This window comes from Rhinolophus hipposideros (assembly GCF_964194185.1).
Source record: "Rhinolophus hipposideros genome assembly, chromosome: 12".
NCBI classification, from domain to species: Eukaryota; Metazoa; Chordata; class Mammalia; order Chiroptera; family Rhinolophidae; genus Rhinolophus; species Rhinolophus hipposideros.
In genome coordinates, this window is record NC_138058.1 from 2,331,829 (window position 1) to 2,349,815 (window position 17,987).

General features: G+C 50.7%; 1 protein-coding gene across 5 annotated transcripts in view; it reads left to right on the forward strand.

Moving 5' to 3' along the window:
• Positions 1–17,987, forward strand: part of BCL2L11 (BCL2 like 11) — a 39,090-nt gene that overhangs the window by 1,324 nt on the left and 19,779 nt on the right. The window contains exons 1-4 of one of the 5 annotated variants that reach the window (XM_081068731.1): positions 198–451; positions 1,227–1,363; positions 1,532–1,621; positions 7,228–8,295. In XM_081068731.1, the coding sequence (XP_080924857.1) occupies positions 225–451; positions 1,227–1,363; positions 1,532–1,621; positions 7,228–7,271 (498 nt within the window). In that variant the 5' untranslated portion in view covers positions 198–224 and the 3' untranslated portion in view covers positions 7,272–8,295. Of the gene's footprint in view, positions 1–197; positions 452–1,226; positions 1,622–7,227; positions 8,296–17,987 lie in introns of those variants that run through there. The other 4 variants (XM_081068729.1, XM_081068730.1, XM_081068728.1 and 1 more) reach the window with 4 other exon arrangements.

Below are 17,987 nucleotides of genomic sequence, written 5' to 3' on the forward strand. Positions count from 1 at the left end.
CCACTGGCCGCGCGGCGCTCGGAGGCGAGTTTGTCAACAATCGCGTCGCCTCTGGCGGCCTGGCCGGTAGGCGCCGCCCCCTCCGTGGTCGGCGATTGGCTGGGGTGGGGAGCGAGCGCGCACGGGCCAATCGGGAGCGAAGGCACCGGCGCCAGAGGCGCTGGGAGGCGGCGGAGCCGGCGGCGGCCGGCGCAGAGCGCGAGGGGAGGAGCGGCCGAGGGAGGATGTTCCCGGCGCGCGGAGCCCTGGGCGGCCCGGCGGAGCGCGGCGGCGGGCGCGCGGCCAGCTGCGGGCTCTGCGCCGCCCCGCGGGCTCTGAGCGCGGGTCCCGGGCTTTGTCTTGCGAGCCGCCTTCGCGGTGACGGTCTGGGGGCTCCGGTTCGGCGAAAGGCGCGGGCCGGACGCCGCGGGGCGCGGGCCCGGGCGCGACGCTCGGAAGTGAAGGGGCGGACGTGAGTTTCGGCCTGCAGAGGGAGGGTCTACGGGGTGAAGGCGACGCGCGCCCGGGGTCGCCTGTCGCGCGCGGTTGCCGTGGACTTACAGGGCCCGCGGGCCGGTCTCGGGCCGCATTTGGAGGTGTGCAGATGACCGTGGACCTGGGGAAGTTTGGCCGCGGGGTGCGCCGCGCTGCCCCCGCCGGGGGGACCGCGGGCGGGAGCGGGCCGGGCGGGCGCGGAGTTACAAACTCTATTGTGACGCACTTACTACGACGGACGGCCCTTGCCAAACCTCCCCAGACTTGCTGCCCTCAGCACTTTCGGCAGAACAATGGGGCCGGAGCGGGGAACGCGGCCAGCCGCCTGCAGTCGCGGCCTCCGTGCGCGCTCCTGAGCCCCAGCGCGGCTTCGGGCCCCGGGAACCCGCCCGCCGGGCTTGTGGCCGAGTCCAGCCGCTCGGAGCGGAGCCCCGGGGTTGACTCGGACGCGCTGCCTGCCCTAAACCGTGTGTGTCCCCGCAGCAGTCCCACGAGTCGTTGGCGTTCTCGCTGTTTTGTTGGGTGGCCAGAAGTTTAGCCCTCCCACCCCCAACACAGAAAACGATACTTTTGTTATTTTCAGTGTATTTTTATTCTCAGAGGATTGTCAGACGTATACGATGTGATGAAGTTACCTTAACGAAGTTAAAGTGTTTGGTATTACTTTTTAACGAGTAGGTGAAAGGTCACTGATTGAGTTACTCGTGATTATTATTTTGCCTAAGGTAATCTTAGTTTTATTTTACTTGCAGAAAAAAAGACCAAATGGCAAAGCAACCTTCCGATGCAAGTTCTGAGTGTGACAGAGAAGGTGGACAATTGCAGCCTGCTGAGAGACCTCCTCAGCTCAGGCCTGGGGCTCCCACCTCTGTACAGATAGAGCGGCAAGGTAATCCTGAAGGTGAAGGGGACCGCTGCCCCCACGGCAGCCCTCAGGGCCCGCTGGCCCCGCCTGCCAGCCCCGGGCCTTTTGCCACCAGATCCCCGCTCTTCATCTTTGTGAGAAGATCCTCCCTGCTGTCCCGCTCCTCCAGTGGGTATTTCTCTTTTGACACAGACAGGAGCCCAGCACCCATGAGTTGTGACAAATCAACACAAACGCCGAGTCCTCCTTGCCAGGCCTTCAACCATTATCTCAGTGCAATGGGTAAGCCCCTCTGGGTAAGGGACTGTGGACGTGTGGTTGTTTAAATATCTGCTGAAAGGCTGCATGTAGCATTTATAGACCCTTTAGAATCGTTCTCCTGCTATCGTCCATGTTTGGATAGGAATGGAGATTGTGTCCAATAAAACAGCAAACCCCCATTTTTAAAAAATTATCACGTTTTGTGGACACGATGAGGTGAGGTCCAAGCATCAGGTTATTGGGCTGCAAAGCTGGAACCCTGTTGTCTTGTAAGTGTATGACATGGCGTGTTCTTACTTATTGATGACATTCCACCTGGAAGGGCATCGGTCAGTTACAGCAGATAACATAACCAAAAGCGTGGAGATGAGACAAGTTAATCAATTAAAAAAAAATGACATTTAAAAAAAATGAACTCTTTCATACAGGCAGTGCCGGCAGAGAACCATGAACATGGTTTGTTTTCTATTCAGATTCTTCTTTGGGTTTATTTTGTTAGAGAGTTTGGGCAGTCCTAATGAGATCAGATTGTAGGTTTTTATTTCAGGGATTAAAGGCAGTTTTGGGGTCTGAATGAATCAGAAGTGGCAAAAGTCAGTGCTCAGAAAAGCCTGGCAGTGCAGTCAGTGAGGGGGCTGACCTGGTGGGATTGGGGTAAACTGCAGAGCATTTGCCGGAGTTAGGGCGGCCCCCGGGGTGGTCCTGAGGGTATGTGGGCTCAGTGCTAGGTTTTCTTATATTGCAAGATAATCCAAAAATGCAGATTCTGGTGCCAAAAGTCCTGATGTTTAAACATTGGCAACTGACTTAGAACTTTGAATACACTGTGCAAGCCAGATAAAAACATCTGCTGTCTTCATTAGACGCTTGACCTTGCGGCATGTGACTGAGTGTGGGCAGTAAAGGGGTAAGCATGTGGGTCAAGTCGCCGTTCTCACCTAATTGGAAAGGACCCACCAGGTTCTCATTCACCACTGGTCCAGACTAGCACCTCCTGTGTGAACAAGATAACAGCAAGTGGACAAGCAGCATTATCGATTAAGAAATCCAGTATCGATTCTATTAAAATGTAGGTGACACAAAGTCACCGAGGAGACACCTAACTGCCGGAACACAATGACAAATCTTGCATTTGCAAATTCTGTAGGGCTCTGTCTCCATAACCTTCAGTGAGGTGACAGCCGTGCAGGTCTGTCCCTGTGTCACACAGAGAGAGAACCTCAGAGGGTCGGTCACTTGTCAGAGGCTGGGCACCCCTGGGACGTGGTAGGAACACATGACGAAAACAGCAACAGCAGCATGTGTTGGCTGCGCGTCTCCTAGTAAATGCTGAGAGATGCAGTCGGCCCTCCGTCTTCATAGCTTTCGCCCCCGAGGGGTCAACCACCTGTGCATCAAAAATACTTGGGGGTAAAACATCAAGTCCCCAAAAAGCAAAGCTTGGACTTGCCACGTGCCGAGCCCTGAGCGGGGTCCATGCACATGAGGTGACACGCAGGCACGCCCTGCTGTCCCCTGTGTGCTGTACAGGTTCCACACCATTTTATAGAAGAGACTTGAGCACCGCGGATTTGGGTGTCCCTGGAGGTCCTGGAACCAATCCCCCAGGACACCGAGCTGCAGCTGCGCTTTCCTGGGACCCCTCCTTAGGGAAAGGAGCTGGAGGTGTTATCAGTAGGATGATCTTAGTTGTTGCTGTTGGCGCTGCTCCTGGACTCAGTTCAGCCTTGGAAGTCCCTGGTGCCTTAAAAGGACACGTTCCTCTGCCCATGGAAATGCCACCAAGTGTGTGAACCCACACTGGTCTTGCTCCCTAAGTGCGCGGGCAGGGCTCAGTGTTAACGGTATGTGTAAACCAGATGTCTAAGGGGCCTTCGGAAGTGTGTTTTTCACTGCTGGCCAACGAGCCACTCTCTGTAGGTGGTGGCTTACCGCATAGAAATGGCCCCTCCTGCCCTGTGAGTAGAGCAGTGCGTGAGTTAGCGTGTTTTCTAATGGAAGGGCAGGTGACATACTCTGTAACCAGCTAATTTTAAGGTGTAAGCACCGTTACTTGAGACAACAGATGAAGAGCTTTAGAAATCACAATGTAAATTATTAGGCACAGTTATAGTTGTGCCTGCAAAGTACAGTGATGGGTCCCGAGGTGTGATTTTTATCGCATTAAGTATGTTTCAGTGGGTGGGTGTGATAACTGAGCATGTTGGATTAAATGATAAGTTGTGTGAGGAGCATGTCTGGAGTTAACGCATCAAGTTAAGTTTCAGGATTAGTTCTTGGGAGATTGGTGGGGAGGGGCTATGCTGGGGTGGGGGCCCCAGGCAGGCTGGTGGGGACAGGATAGTCAGATGTGGGCGTGGAGAAGAGAGGAAGTTTGCAGACTTTGTGGTCCATCCCGTTCTCCCTGGTTGACGTGACAATAGCTCGGTGCCTGAAGGCCCTTGAAATGTGCTGACTTGGCAGATTTGGTTCTGTTCTCTTTTTGGCCGTGTTCAGTGTTCCTTACTCAACCACATCCATTAAGATCGTCAATGAAGCTTTTGATAATTTATTGCAGAATTCGCTTTTCACAAAGCAGTCTTTGTGATGGTTTCCCAGCAATGGGGTGCAGACGTGAGGTTTGGAAGGGGTTCCCCTTAACCCAGGAGCACCTTTGTCCACAAACATCCTGCCCGGCGACTCGTGGTAGAGAACAGCGTATGTCAGTATCGTCTGGCATCTTCGTCCTGCTGAGAAAAGTCGCCCTGTGTGGGAGTCACAGCAGCTAGGTGTCCCACTAGCATGCCTTCTCTTTTCCTCCACACCCCCGACTTCTGTGCCGATGTGCTCAGGGATGTTGTGTGTGTCAGTGAGACATGGTCATCTGTCCATGTGACTAGGCTTCAGCGCCCTTGCACCTGGGAGGATGGAGTGGACGAATGCTCTCTCAGTGAAGACCTGGTGATTGTCATCGAGATCACATGGGACTTGGTTGGCTGAGTGCCTTTTCTGGTGAGGTGCTTACGTTGGGTGTGTTTTTAAAGAAACTGCATGAAACGCTGTGCAAAGTCTCATTTGAAGGTGCAGTCGATGCCATTACGAGTAGGGGTTGAGGAAGGTCAGGATGGGTGCGTGCTCGTTGTTTACTCCCATGTGTCATTTCGGTAAGTGACTTGAACTTTGTACTTGTCCCTGGCACATGGGAATTCCCAGGTGGGGGTTAATAGTGTTCTCCGTGTCCCTCCTTGTCTCCTGCGTTGCTCCCCTTGGAGCTGGTCCTTAGGTTGTCAGCCCTCTGAGGGGACGTCCTGCAAATCCCCGTGAGGACCTGATGCTGGGAGCTCTGCCCATTAGCCCTTCCAGAGACTTCCAGAGAGCTGCCTGAGGACACATTTCCAAAAATGTCTGGTAGCCAGAAAAATGTCTGGTAGCCCTCCCCTACTAGTTTGTTATTTGGATCTAGCTATAACTTGTCACGTAGGGGTGACCGGTCAGGTCTAGCTGAGCACAGGCTTTGTAGGGAAGTCACAGGTGTCATTGAGCCTTCAGGTGGGACTCATTAACATAAATGTGCTGTCAGTGTCAGTTCATATGGGAATCGAAGCCTTAGTCCAGGAAGAAGAGTGTCAGTGTCCCGCTGGTCATTTTCGTACTGATCATATGTTGGGGTAGTTTCAATATATTGGGTAAAATAAAGATATATATTTTTTTTATTATGGTGAAGAAAAACTTGTAACATAAAATTGACCATCTTAACCATTTCTAAGTGCACGTTTCAGTGGTGTGAAGTGCACTCATGTCATCGTGCAGCCGATTTCCAAACTTTCTCATCTCCTAAAACCCAAACTACACCCTGTCAGGCACCAGCTCCCGGTAGCCGCTCCTCCCAGGTCCTGGCAGTTAATCTGTGTCTGAGATTTTGACTGTTCTGTGGACCTCAGAGAAATGGAACCCTGTAGTATTTGTCCTTTGTGCCCGGCTTATTTCACTGAGCACGATGCTATCGAGGACCATCCAGGTGTCAGAATGTCCTTTTCTAAGGCTGAATAATATCCCACTGTGTATGGACCACTTCTTTAGTCATTCGTCTGCTGTTGGACACTTGGGTTGCGTCCATCTCGTGGCCATCATGCATAATGCCACTGTCTACGAAGGTGGGGGTACAGATGTCTGTGAGATCCTGCTTCGTTTCTTTTGGGTGCATAACTCGGGAGTAGGAGTGCTGGATCCTGTCGTGGTTGTCCTTTTAGTTTTCTAAGGCTCCTCCGTTCTGTTCAGCGCAGAGCCGCAACCCCGCGCATTCCCACCAGCTGCACGGGGTTCCCCTTTTCCCACGTCCGCGCCAGCACTGTGTGTGTTTTCTTTTTGGCAGCAGCCGCCTGAGGGGCTGCGCTGCATCTTCCTGGTTTTCACAGGCGTTTCCCTGGGGGTCATTGTGTGGGTTATCTTTGCATGTATGTGTCGTCCGTTAAATCACATACGTTTTTGGTGTTCATTGTACCTGTTTATTTCTACTTTTTAAAGTGTGGCTACTAGAAAAATGTCAAATGAGGTTTGTTGCTGGCGTTGTTTAGCAGCCAGACCTGATTCTTCCTCCTCAAAACCCACCATTTCCGTGGAACTTAGTCCTTTGGTGGCTGTGGTTGACTTGGAGAGTGAACGTCCGAGCAGCAAACACCGCGAGCTTTGTAGGGGCTGCATTCTCCAGGCACGTGTGAGCCTCAAGTGTGTCTCACCTCTTTAATCTCTGGGCACACGCGGCCTTGGAAAGGTGGAAGGTGGGTGGTGTGCTGCCTCGGGCGCCTCGAGGCCACCCTGGTGTCGTTGGTGAGGACCCTGGCTGTCACTAGTGTGGACACCAGGGCAGACCAGTCACCTTGTAGGTCCTGAGTGAGGATAGTGGGTGACAAGAAAAAGGACATTTCACTGGTTCCAAACAAACTTCGGTGACCGAGAGCTGTCTAGACTGTTTTAATTTTATATGTTTTCACCAAACACTATATCAAGCTGAGTATGCACTCACGTGCATTTGTAAGAACAGTGGACAGGTGCTGTGTACCTTGTCCCCAGTTTCCCACCGTGACAGCACCGTGCCGAGCAGTGTAATGTCACAACCAGCAAACGGTGTTGATAGTGTTCAGCTCCCTTCTTCAGAATTCACCAGTTCCACACTCACTTCGTGTGCACACACGTGTGTGTGTTTCCTTCTGTGCTGTTTGCCACGTGCACAGGTCTGTGTCACCACCACACAGTCAAACAGAAGAGCCCTGTCCCAAGCATGTCTCACGCTGCCTCTTAACAGCCACCACCATGACCCCTGACAGCCATCTCTGGTTGTACTGTCACACTTGTCATTTCATGCTCACTGGACAAGTAGCATCGGACCATGTGTGACCTTTTGGGATTGGCTGTGTTCACTCAGCATGATTTTTGGTGACCCACCCGTGGCGTGTGTGTGCCAGGAGTTGCACGGTGCTTATTGCTGAGTACCACTGCACGCGGCTGCACCACGGTGTCACAGTTGACCCATCGAAGGACATCTGGATTGCTTGCGGGCTCTGGCAGAGACCTGTACAGCTGGCCCTCGGGGAGGGTTTGCCGGCCCTCGCTGCGTGTCATCTGTTGGCTCCTGTTCTGTCTTCGGGCAGCTGCCAGTCAGTCGAGGCCGAGAGCAGACTTACTTCCCTCGTGAGGCCCCCCATCGGTGACCGGCCACCTTGGATTCACCAGGGCACTGAGCTGATGCGTGAATAGGCCTGTTGTGTGAGTATGCATTGTCGCTTCTTTGGGACAGATACCCAGAATTGTGATTGTTGGGTCATAGGGTGACGCGTTCTTTAATAAACTGCTGAGGTGTTTGCCAACGTGGCTGTCCCATTCATATTCCCAGCAGTGTGCAACATCAGCTTCTCCACAACCAGCACTGGGTGTCACCACCAGTGTTTATGGTAGCCATTCTGACACACGGGAGTGGCGCCTATTGTAGTTTTAATTTGCACTTCCCCATGGCTAACAATGACTATTTTTCATGCGTTTGTTTGAATCTGTACCCCCCCTCGGTGAAATGGCCATTCATGCCTGTTGCTCATCATTTGATTTGGTTGTTTGGATTTTGCACTCTTAAATTTTGAGAGCTTTCGTGTCCTCTGGAGTCGAGGCCTTTGTCACATCCCCCGTCTGTAGCTTGTCTGAATCCTCTTCATAGAGCAGAAGTTTCCACTTTGGATGAAGGCCAGTTTGTGCGTTTTTCCTTTCCTGGACCACATGCTTAGTGTCTAGGTACTCTCCATCAAGCCGTAGGTCCCAGACACTTTCGCCTCGTTTTTCCTTCTAAAAGTTGTACCGATTTGCGTGTGACCTTAGATCTGTGATTCACACTGTGAATTCGTGCGTAAGGGCTGAGGTTCAGATCAGTGTTTAGTCTTTCCAGTACCATCTGTTGAAAAGGTGTCCCTCTTTCCAGGTAACTGCTTTTGGTACTTTGGTCAAAAATCAGTGGGCATGTTTGGGTCTATTTCCGGTTCTGTTTTGTGTCCCCCTGAACTAGGTGTGTGCCCCTCTGCCAACACCACACCGCCAACATGACTGGTTGTATGCCAGGCTGTGATAGGGATGCAGTGATTCCAGATCTTAGGCTTTTTGTTTTTTTCAAAGTTGTTTTAGCCGCGCCCGGTGCCTTTTCACAGGAATTTTAGAATAAGCTTGTCTGTGCCTTCAAAAAAAAAAAAACTCTCGGGATTTTTATAAGAATAGTATTAAACCTATAGGCCAACTTGGAGGGGAAGATGCAGCTTCACTGGTGTGTCCTCCATTCCATAAACAGCTAGGTCTCTTCGAGTGTTTACATCTTTACGTTTGGTGACTTTCAGCACACAGATATTATACCTGTTTTTTGCTAGATCTCATTTACTTTGGAGCAATTGTCAGTAGGATTGTATGTCTAATTTCCAGTTCCATGTGTTCATCTTTAGTACATAGAAATGCAGCTCATTCCTGCCTGTTGGTCTTGTATCCTGCATCCTTGCTGAACTCATTAATTCTCAAGTTTTTTGTAAATTCCTTGGGAGTCCAATCCAGACAGTCATGTAGTCTGCAAACAGGGACGATTTTATTTCTTCCTTTCTGATCGGTGTGCATTTTCTTTTTTTTTCTTGCCCTATTGCACTGTCTGGAACTTCTAGTGCTGTGTTGAGTGAGATTGGTGAAGGCAGATGTCCTTGCCATTCTTGGGGGAAAAGCTTTCTGTCTTGAACCATTACTAAGCACGTCAGCTGTAGGTATTTTGTAGATGCTCTTTAAAAAGATGTGGTTTCTCTTTATTTCTACATTGCTGAGAGTTGTTATCATGGATGGAAGGGGTGTTGGATTTTACAAAATGTTTATTCGACGTGAGCTGATATAGTCATGTGAGTTAACGTGAAATATTGATTAAGCTGTGTTACATTGATTGATTTTTCAGTGTTATTACCTCACGTGCTTCGAATAAATCCTGCTTGGTCAGAGGATAGTTCTTTTCACGCATTGTGTGTGTGTCTGATGTGCCATTGAGTCGGCTGTGCCTCCTGATGACCCCACTAATGAGTGACGTCCACAGTGTCCTGTCCCCAACAGCCCCACTCAGCTCCTGGAGACTCAGTCTCTGGCTTTTATGGAGTCAGTCCATCTCACGTTTGGCCTTCGTCTCCCCTCTGCCTCCTATTTTCCCAGCATTCTTGTCTTCCTGGAGAACCCGGCCTTGTCACGATGTGTCCGAAGTAGGACAGCTTCATCTTGTCCCTTTGCCTCCAGTGGTGTTCCTCCAGTGGTGGCTTAGTTTGTTTGCTCTGACCCACTGGTGCGTCTTTCTGGAGGTCCAGGGGGTCCGCAGAGCTCTCCCCCAGCACGAATTTCAAATGAATCATTTTATTCCTCTCAGCCTCTGCACTGTCCACCTTTCACGAAATTTCGTGCGTAGGAATTGGGAACACGAGGGGGTGGCTGGTCTTGGCCTTGGTCCTAATGACACACCTGTGCTCTTGGTGACCTTTCCTAGTTCTTCCATTGCTGCCCTTCCCAGTCTCAGCCTCCTCGTGACTTCTTGGCTGCATCTCATGGAATCGGTGACAGAACCAGTAAAATCTTTAACAAGTGCAGTATCTTTTTTGCCTGATAAAGTTGTGTGTTTCTTCTCTAATCATCATTCTTGTCCTCTTGATGTTCACATGCAGCCCTGCTTGGGCCCTTTCTTTTTCCCCTTTCATCAGAAGTTACTTCAGATCCTTGCAACTTTCTGCCAGTGAATTGGGTGTCGTTTATTGATATTTCTTCCACCAGTTTTCACTCCTCCTGCATCCAGCCCAGCCCTTCCTTGCTGACTTGTTCTGGCAGGTCTGTTGGTTGCTGACAGTGTGGAGTTGAAATCCCCAACTGTGATGGTGCATTGGTCTGTTTTCCCCGTGAAATCTGTCAGATTGTGCTTCATGTTTTTCGAGACACTGTTGTTTGGTGCTTAGAATTGTTCTGTCTTCCTGTTGGATTGATCCTTTTATCGTTGCTGTGAAGTCCATTTTATCTGATAGTAATATAGGCACTCTTGTTTTCTGTAGGACACAATTAGTGTGTTAGTGTTTCCGTGGGTGTGTCTTTTTGCACCCTCTCACTTCCAACCTGTATTTGAAGTAGGTTTTTATAGCAGTGTATCTACCATCCGATGACACTCTATTTACTCCGCCAAATGTGTCTTTTAAATGGTGTATTTAGACCATTTACATTTAAGTAATTGATGATGTGTTTGTGCTTTCATTTTTGTTTGAACATTTTTTAGGATACCATCTTTATGTATAGTGTTTTTAACATACTGCTCTTTATAGCTTTTTCGGTGGTCGTTCCGGGTGTTACAATATCCAGATGTCACTTACTGTAGTCCACCAGAGTGAACGATGCCAGCATTTTATGACTTCCTCTCAGTGTAGTCACCTCACTTTCCACCAGGACCTCTTCTTACCTGCCCCACTTCTCAAATACAATTGCCTTAAATATTTTCCCCAAATACATTGAGCCACCATGTCAGCTGGTGGTACATTGTTTTGCTTCAACCATCAAATGTAAGTTAAACTCATGAGAAGTAGGCCAGTTTGTTGTATCTGTTTAGTCCCTTTTTTCTCTATTCCAGTATTCTTTCCTTTCTGGAGTCCTAAGCCTTCTGTCACCATTTCTGCTTGGAGAACTTTCTTTGGTCATTTTTTTAGTGACAGGCTTGCTGGCAGCAACCCTCTTAGTTCTCATTTGTGAGAATGTCTTCATTTCTCCTTTGTTCCAGAGGATATTTTCACTGGATATAGAGTTCATCATTGGCTGTTTGTTTGTTTGTTTGTTTTTTCAGTGCTTGAGAAACATGCCACTTCCTCTAACCTTCAGGGTTTCAGATAAGAATATGCTGTTTTACCAGTTGCTCCCCTATAAATAATGTCATTTCATTCCAGCTGCTTTCAATTTTTTTCTTTGTCTTTTAGTTTCCAGAAGTTTAATTATGATATATGTCTCGTGTTGGATTTCTTTGGGCTTATCCTTTTCAAGGTTCGCTCAGCTTCTTGAATCTGTAGGTTTATGTTTTGTGCCGAATTTGGGAAGTTTTCAGCCTTTGTGTCTTTGAACACTTTTCAGTCCCTTCCTTTCTCTTTGGAGACTTTTTAAAAATCTTTCAGGCCCCAGGATTCTGCTCATTTTCATTGTATTTTCCGTCTCTTCAGAGGGAGTAAATCCTATCAGTCTGCCTTCAGGACACGCCCACTCCTCTGTCCTGTCACGCCCACTCTTAGCATATCCGGTGAGGTTTCCTTCTTTTAATTGTACTTTTCAATTCTAAAACTTGTGCCTGCTTCTGCCAGGTGAGGTGCAGGTTCCGACCGCCCCCACCCCGTGGCCCCAGGCCTTGCTGGTGCTTCCCAGCAAAAGGCAGGCACCGACCCACATGGCTTCATCGTCCAGCTGGGGTGCACACTCGACTCCCCTCTGCTCCCTGTTTACACCAGTCAGCCCCCCTCCCAGCACTCTATTCCCTTCACGGATGCTGGGCTGGGCTTCGCCATTCTCCTTAATGCTGGTCGGGGTACAGGCTTAGGGTGGTGCTGGGGTCGGGGGACCCACTCCTGCAACCCTGGAAGGGGAATCGGGGTATCATTGCGCCCTTGGCTGGGGATGGAGAGCAGCAACCCACAGCACTTTTCTGGCAGGGCTGGGAAACCAGCACCCTGCTTAGCCTGCTGGTGACCTGGCCGTGGGGTCGGAGTCCCAGGACCTGAGCTGGGGGCCGCTGGAAGGTCAGCTGCCCACTCACCACGCTGGAGCCGCAGGTATGGGATTCTGGAGTCAGGCGTGTCTGCCCAAAAAGGACACCTTCCCCTGGTCCTTCTGCTGGAAGAGCAGGCTACCCCTGGGCCGCCCATTGGGGCTCTCATTCGAGGCCCCCACAGCCCTGTCCCGGTCATGTGGCCGGTGATGAGGACACCGGGGGCCCAGCCCTGGGTCCCCAGCAGCCCACTGTCCTCATTGCCCTGTCATTGTTTCTTGTTTCTTGTGTTTGGGCCAGGGTTTTAGTAGTGAGGGGGGGGCTTTAGCAGTAAGGGGGGTTGAGTGCGATGAGAAATGTCCGTTTTCTTGTAACGGGGCTTTTTTGACTGGCAGTGACTCTGGCTGCAGAGTACTGCCCAGAATTTTAGGCTTCATCTCTTTCACCCTGTTTTTACTCTGTATTAGGAATGACGTGCCCCTAACATTGGGAAGAGCTACAGCCATCATCTGGGCGCCCTTTGCAGCTGCTGACCGCAGCACCTACCGCGGTGAGCTGTGTGTAACCCTGTGTATGGCCCCCGGGGCGTGTGCTGTGCTACTCACAAAAGTAGCCCCAGAAAACGTCTGGGTAGCTCACGCTAGCGCGCATGTGTGCGGGACATCTTACTAAAGCGAACAGTAGGTCCCGTGCTGTGTGATTGGCCTGCACACCCCTGGGTCTGTAGTTTTCTGCGTAGGGACGTGCGGGGTTAGACTTGCGGACGTGCAAATGCAGGTGATTGCTAGCCTGCCGCCCTGCTCCCTGCCGCCCTGCTCCCTGCCGCCCTGCTCCCTGCTCCCTGCCACCTTGCTCCCTGCCGCCCTGCTCCCTGCCCACCTTTAAAGCCTCAGGCTTGGCGCTGTCACCTGGGACTAGAGTCTCCTCATACCCTGGTGTGTGTCATGGTGCCTGTGTTTGCCAATACTCCCCGAGGACCACCCCGTCTCCCTGTCGCCGCTGGCCACCCCCCACCAGAACTTGGATGTCTCCATTCTTTGGTGGGTCACCCTCAGTTTCTTGGCATAATCCTCATGTGACAAAATGTCCAGCCCTTTCCTCCTCTGGTTTCTGTCCTCTGGTCATTTTGCTTCCTCCCTGGTGAGACTTAGGCTGGGACACGTGGCCAAAGCTTACATCCCTTCTATGGGGGGCTCCTGACGGCACAAACCCAGTGTGTGTTTTTTAAGACCTCACATACCGGGTCCTGGGCTGTAGGCATCGTGCCCCACTGCCCTCAGACCTGCTCTGCGGGCACAGAGCACAGGCCTGATGGCCCTTCTGCAGAAAATGGTGGCATCTGTGTCATCCCAGCAGGGACTGTACCAGCCAAACAACTATTGGCAGCTCTCCTGGTCTGGGAAAACCTCTAAATTACTACTCCTGCTTTGACAGACTGGTGCCATCTTCTTAATGCTGTTAAAGAGAATAGTGACGGGGGAAATGCTCCTGTTATAATGTTACATTTAAAAGGTTTCAAAGTTGTTGGGACCTAAGGTCTTAGTCCATTTATGCTATAACAGAATTACCATAACTGGAGGCTTAGACAGCGTCTGCCCCACACATCTGGAAGCTGGAGTCTGAGGTCAGAGTGCCACCATGTCAGGTTCTGGTGACGGCCGCCTCCTTCTCACTGTGTCCTCACAGGATGGAAAGAGCAGGCTGGCTCTCCGATCACGTCTTACCACGTCGCCAACCCCTTCATGGGGGCCCCATCCTCATGACCTGATCACCCCAAAGGTCCCACCTCCGCCTGTCCTCCCAGGAGTTTAGCGGATGACTCCTAGGGGCATAGACATCTAGTCTGTAACTGCTTGGTGTTCAGTAAGTTCATGAGCCGAACAAAAAGATTAGACGGAAAATACATGACAGCGTGAATAGTGGATCTTTTGGCCTTCGAGTTACAGGTGATTTTTTTCTGTGTGCCTTTTTGTATTTGCAAAATTGTCATAACTAGCATTTATAATAGAACAAATTAATGAAAACTGCCTACTTTAATTTTTGCTTTTTAAATTTTTGCATTGATCCCTTATGACATGCCCAGCGGGGTCAATATGGTACCTGTGTCTCATTTGTGTGACTCAGTATTAACGGCCACAGCCTTTATGTTGGTAGAGATTTCACCCTGGTGAGGTCCAGCTTTGGGGCCCATCACTAGTATTCCAGATGGACATTAGCCCTTAGTCTCCTCTTTGGGGGTCTGTTTTTATTTTAGCAAAGTGGACATTTTACAGAAGTGCCTTCATTCACAGGGGTCCCAGGTGGATTCAGCACCGGGGCTGTGGCTGGTCCAGAGCAGAGTCTGGATGGGATCCCGGCCGTCCCTGCAGCCTGGCGAGCCACCTGGGCAGATATGCTAGTGTCTGAGCTCCCATGTCCTCCTGCACCAAGTGAAGGGCACAAGTGCCCACCTCCGAGGGGCACGGGGAGCTTTCGCATGAGCTGATGGATGGAAAGGGTCTGGTAGGAACTCAGTCACTCATTTCTCCTTGCTCTTGACCTGTCCCAGCCATGGTGGGTCAGTCCGGGTGACACTGATGGATTGTTCTCTCCTGCTTCCCACTGGAAGGAGCTGTCATGCCAGGAGTACGGGAGGTCCATGGGGAAGGGAATTTGTCTGGAAATGCTACCTTTATTCTAACCTTCAGGTCCCAAAACAAAAAGCAAAAAGAAAGAAAAAGTCTTTTCTAGAAACTGGCATGGTGGGGAGAGGAGGTCCCAGTCACCCCTAACCTGCCAGTGACCCTGAGCAGAACCTTGGCTTCAGTGGGAAATTTCAGGCTGTGGAGGCGCCTGGAAATTTTCACCCCACCCGCCTGTCTGCATTCAGCCCCTGTTGGGGTGCTGTGGGGTGTCATGGCAGGGCCTTTGTGGGGTGTTCCAGTGGGAACCTTGGGGGGCCCCGGCGGGGCACCTCGGCCCACTTGTTCTGGCAGCAACTTGACTCCAGTTCAAAACTCGTATTTGAAGAAGAGGTCTGGATACTTAAGACACAAGCTGAACTGCTTTTTCCTGCCATCAGAAGAAATGCAGCTGCCTCCATAATTGAGGCAGATTGTCGCTGTGGATTTTACATTAGAAACAGTCTTTGCCTGAATAGAATCAAGAATTTAAAAACAGCTTTTCCCCGAGGGAGTTACACTCTGGCCATCGGTAACTTAAATTATGGTTTTTACTTCTGGGTGAGCGGATCGCCCATTTTTCCTGGGAACTTTTCATCACGTGACTGGAGGGTGTCCCCTGTCAGTACTGACGCCATTACCTGTGGGCAAGCTAACCCCCCGTTTGTAAGTGGCGGGGCCTTTGTGGCTTGAAGTATTTGCTTAGGATGAGTTGGCGTCTTCTGTTTCCCGTGGGAAAACCAGGTTCACTCTGCATTTCCCTCTCTGCCCTGGACCACATGCGTGGCTCATGAGCAGTCGTGGCTTGGCAGTGATGGGAGCCAGCCCTGAGCACCGGGCTGAGGGTGAGGGCTGCTGGTCAGCGTGTCCCCTTCCTCCGACGTCTGTCACTGTGGGCACAGGCCAGTAGACTGCACAGGATGTAGCTGCAAACCTGAGAGTGGGGGCTTTGTACCATTGTCAGGGTGAGGAAACAACCTGGTGCAAATGGCCCACAGCTGGTGTTGCAGTGGGACTTGACGGGCCCTTGTTCTCTCTGCACAAACCACAGTGCTTTGGCTCAGGCTTTGTAGCCCTTCCTCAGGAGTGAAAATGGTTTGGAAGCTGAAATTTAAAAACAAAAAAACGGAATCCACCATTTCAGTCTGAGGGGGTGTGTGTTAACGCTGACAGATTCCACTACATTGTGGACAATCTGAGTCACTCTGGGACCTCCCCCCCAGAAAATATGTCACATTTCTGGGCGTGCTGCCCATTCCAGTTCCTGAAACACCTGAACATAAGCAATGTGTAGATTGGATGAATAGTTTGAGACTTTGTGAAAGAAGCTTGCTTAAGTGAAGGCCTGTTTCTCCGTCATGAATGTGTGTGTGAAGGGGTATCGTGTGAGCCACGCTTGACGTCCTGTTTGCTGACTGAGTTATTTGTTTGTGGGAGAAGAGTGCTGGAGAAAAGACCAAGAGGTTTCTTTTGTTTATCTGTCTGTTTCTCATCCCTTGACAAGTTTCTTCACACAAAGCGCAGATCTGGGTTTACACTGCACGATGGGATGTGCTCCGTGGGGCTGCATTTGAATGGAGATGTCAGTTTTACTGGCCCTGAGCCCCTGTATTTCTAAGCTCGTCACAGTAGCTCACCAGCTTGGGAGACTGGTTTGGTCCATGGCAGGAGCACAGACCTTTGTAAGTTTAATGAGAATTGGGGTGACATCTAAGGCAGCCGAGTGCCCACAGCCCGTCCCTGCACTGGCTTTTGGCATGGGCTCACGGAGCGGGGTCTTCTCTGTGAGGAAAGCCTGGTGCACACAGTAGGCCGGCTCTGCCTTCTCTCCAGCCCCTCCCCTGGTACCTTGGTGCGATTGTGGGCTTGGAAAGTTCCAGCAGGTCACCCTGTCCACTCTTGGTCCTTCCAGTGACCGGTTAGAGTCTGGGGGCAAGTCCCTCCACCCGTCTGGGGCCCAGTGTCCTGACCTGATACCGTCATGGTCAGAGCACTGTAGGGAAACAGCCCATCTCATCTGTTTGCATAGTGGGCTCCTTGGTCCTCTTGGCCCCGTGCGAGCTGGGCCAGCAGCCCCTTGTCCCCGTGGAGCTATCTGGCTCCTAGAATACTTGCAAAGCTTGTGCGTCCTGATGGAGCATAGTTATGCTGAAAGTGGGGACCAAAGGAAACCCAGGGAACACAGTCATAAGAAGGGGGAAACAGGAAGCCGCCACAGAACAACACCTGGGTGGTTCCCTGCAAGGTCGACCAGGAGGGTGCCTGGGGCCCAGGTCCTAACACCACTGACCAGCCCGTGCTCACAGCCAGGCCGCCGTCTCACCTCCGCTCAGGGTGGCAGCTCTCAGGGAGGATCCTAGGCCCAGTCTGCAGACCGCAAAATGTCGTGTATGTGACGTTGCCCCGTCCCCCACACGGAAAGAGTGGGGGCTATGGCACTCGCAGGCGCCTAAGGTCTGCGGTCTGCCAGGTCTTCCGTCTGTTCCTCCCCCTCCCCTGCCCCAGGCCAGACAGCTAGATGGGCCTGACATATGCCTTTGGGACAAACATTTAAACCATTAAGTGTCCAAATAGAAAAGTGATTATGTGTTTGTGATTCTGCCTGGAATTGAGGTGTAAAGTTTCTCTTTTCTTCAATTTGGGGTAAAAAGAGGCAGTGGGTTTGTCCAGTTGTAAGTGTTTAAGAGGGAAGATTTCGCTACATCTCATCCTGCCAGTGTGTTACTAAAAGGTGTTGACCACGCATGTCCTCACACACGAGTGCCTCACGTTCTGCACAAATAGATTGGGTAGACGTAGACGTAATTTAAAACCTGTTCGTGGCGTAGTTTTTGAGGGTTCTGTGTGTACCCTATACCTTGGTCTTCACTGTCACTGAGACGAAGTGTGTTCACATATGAGAAGACCTTAGTGTGAATCTAGGAGAGCTTTTTGTCACCTGTTTTCCTACTGCTACATTTTGTAGCGGAAGCCACACTTGCTCTGTAGTCAGGAATTTTGACATTTGTAGTTTTAAATTCTCATTTCCGAAAGAAAAACTCATAGACACAGACAATAGTTTAGTGGTTACCAGAGAGTAAGGGGGTGGGGGGAGGGAGATGAGGGTAAGGGGGATCAAATACATGGTGATGGAAGGAGAACTGACTCTGGGTGGTGAACACACAATGGGATTTATAGATGATGTAATACAGAATTGTACACCTGAAATCTATGTAAATTTACTAACAATTGTCACCCCAATAAATTTAATAAAAAACAAAAAATTCTCGTTTCCTCCCCAAGACCTGCTTTTTTGGCTTTGAGCAGTGTACAGTTACCAAAAGCTTCTAGCTTCCGATGTTTTAACACTTCATTTCCAAGGAATGGACTTAGATGAGTTAACGTGTGGAGCTCCATCTTTACGAGATTGCTACAAAGCATTTGTTTTTACAGTTTTGCTGGAGTAAGTGTGAAGTGAGTGAGTTGTCGGGATAGGACTTTG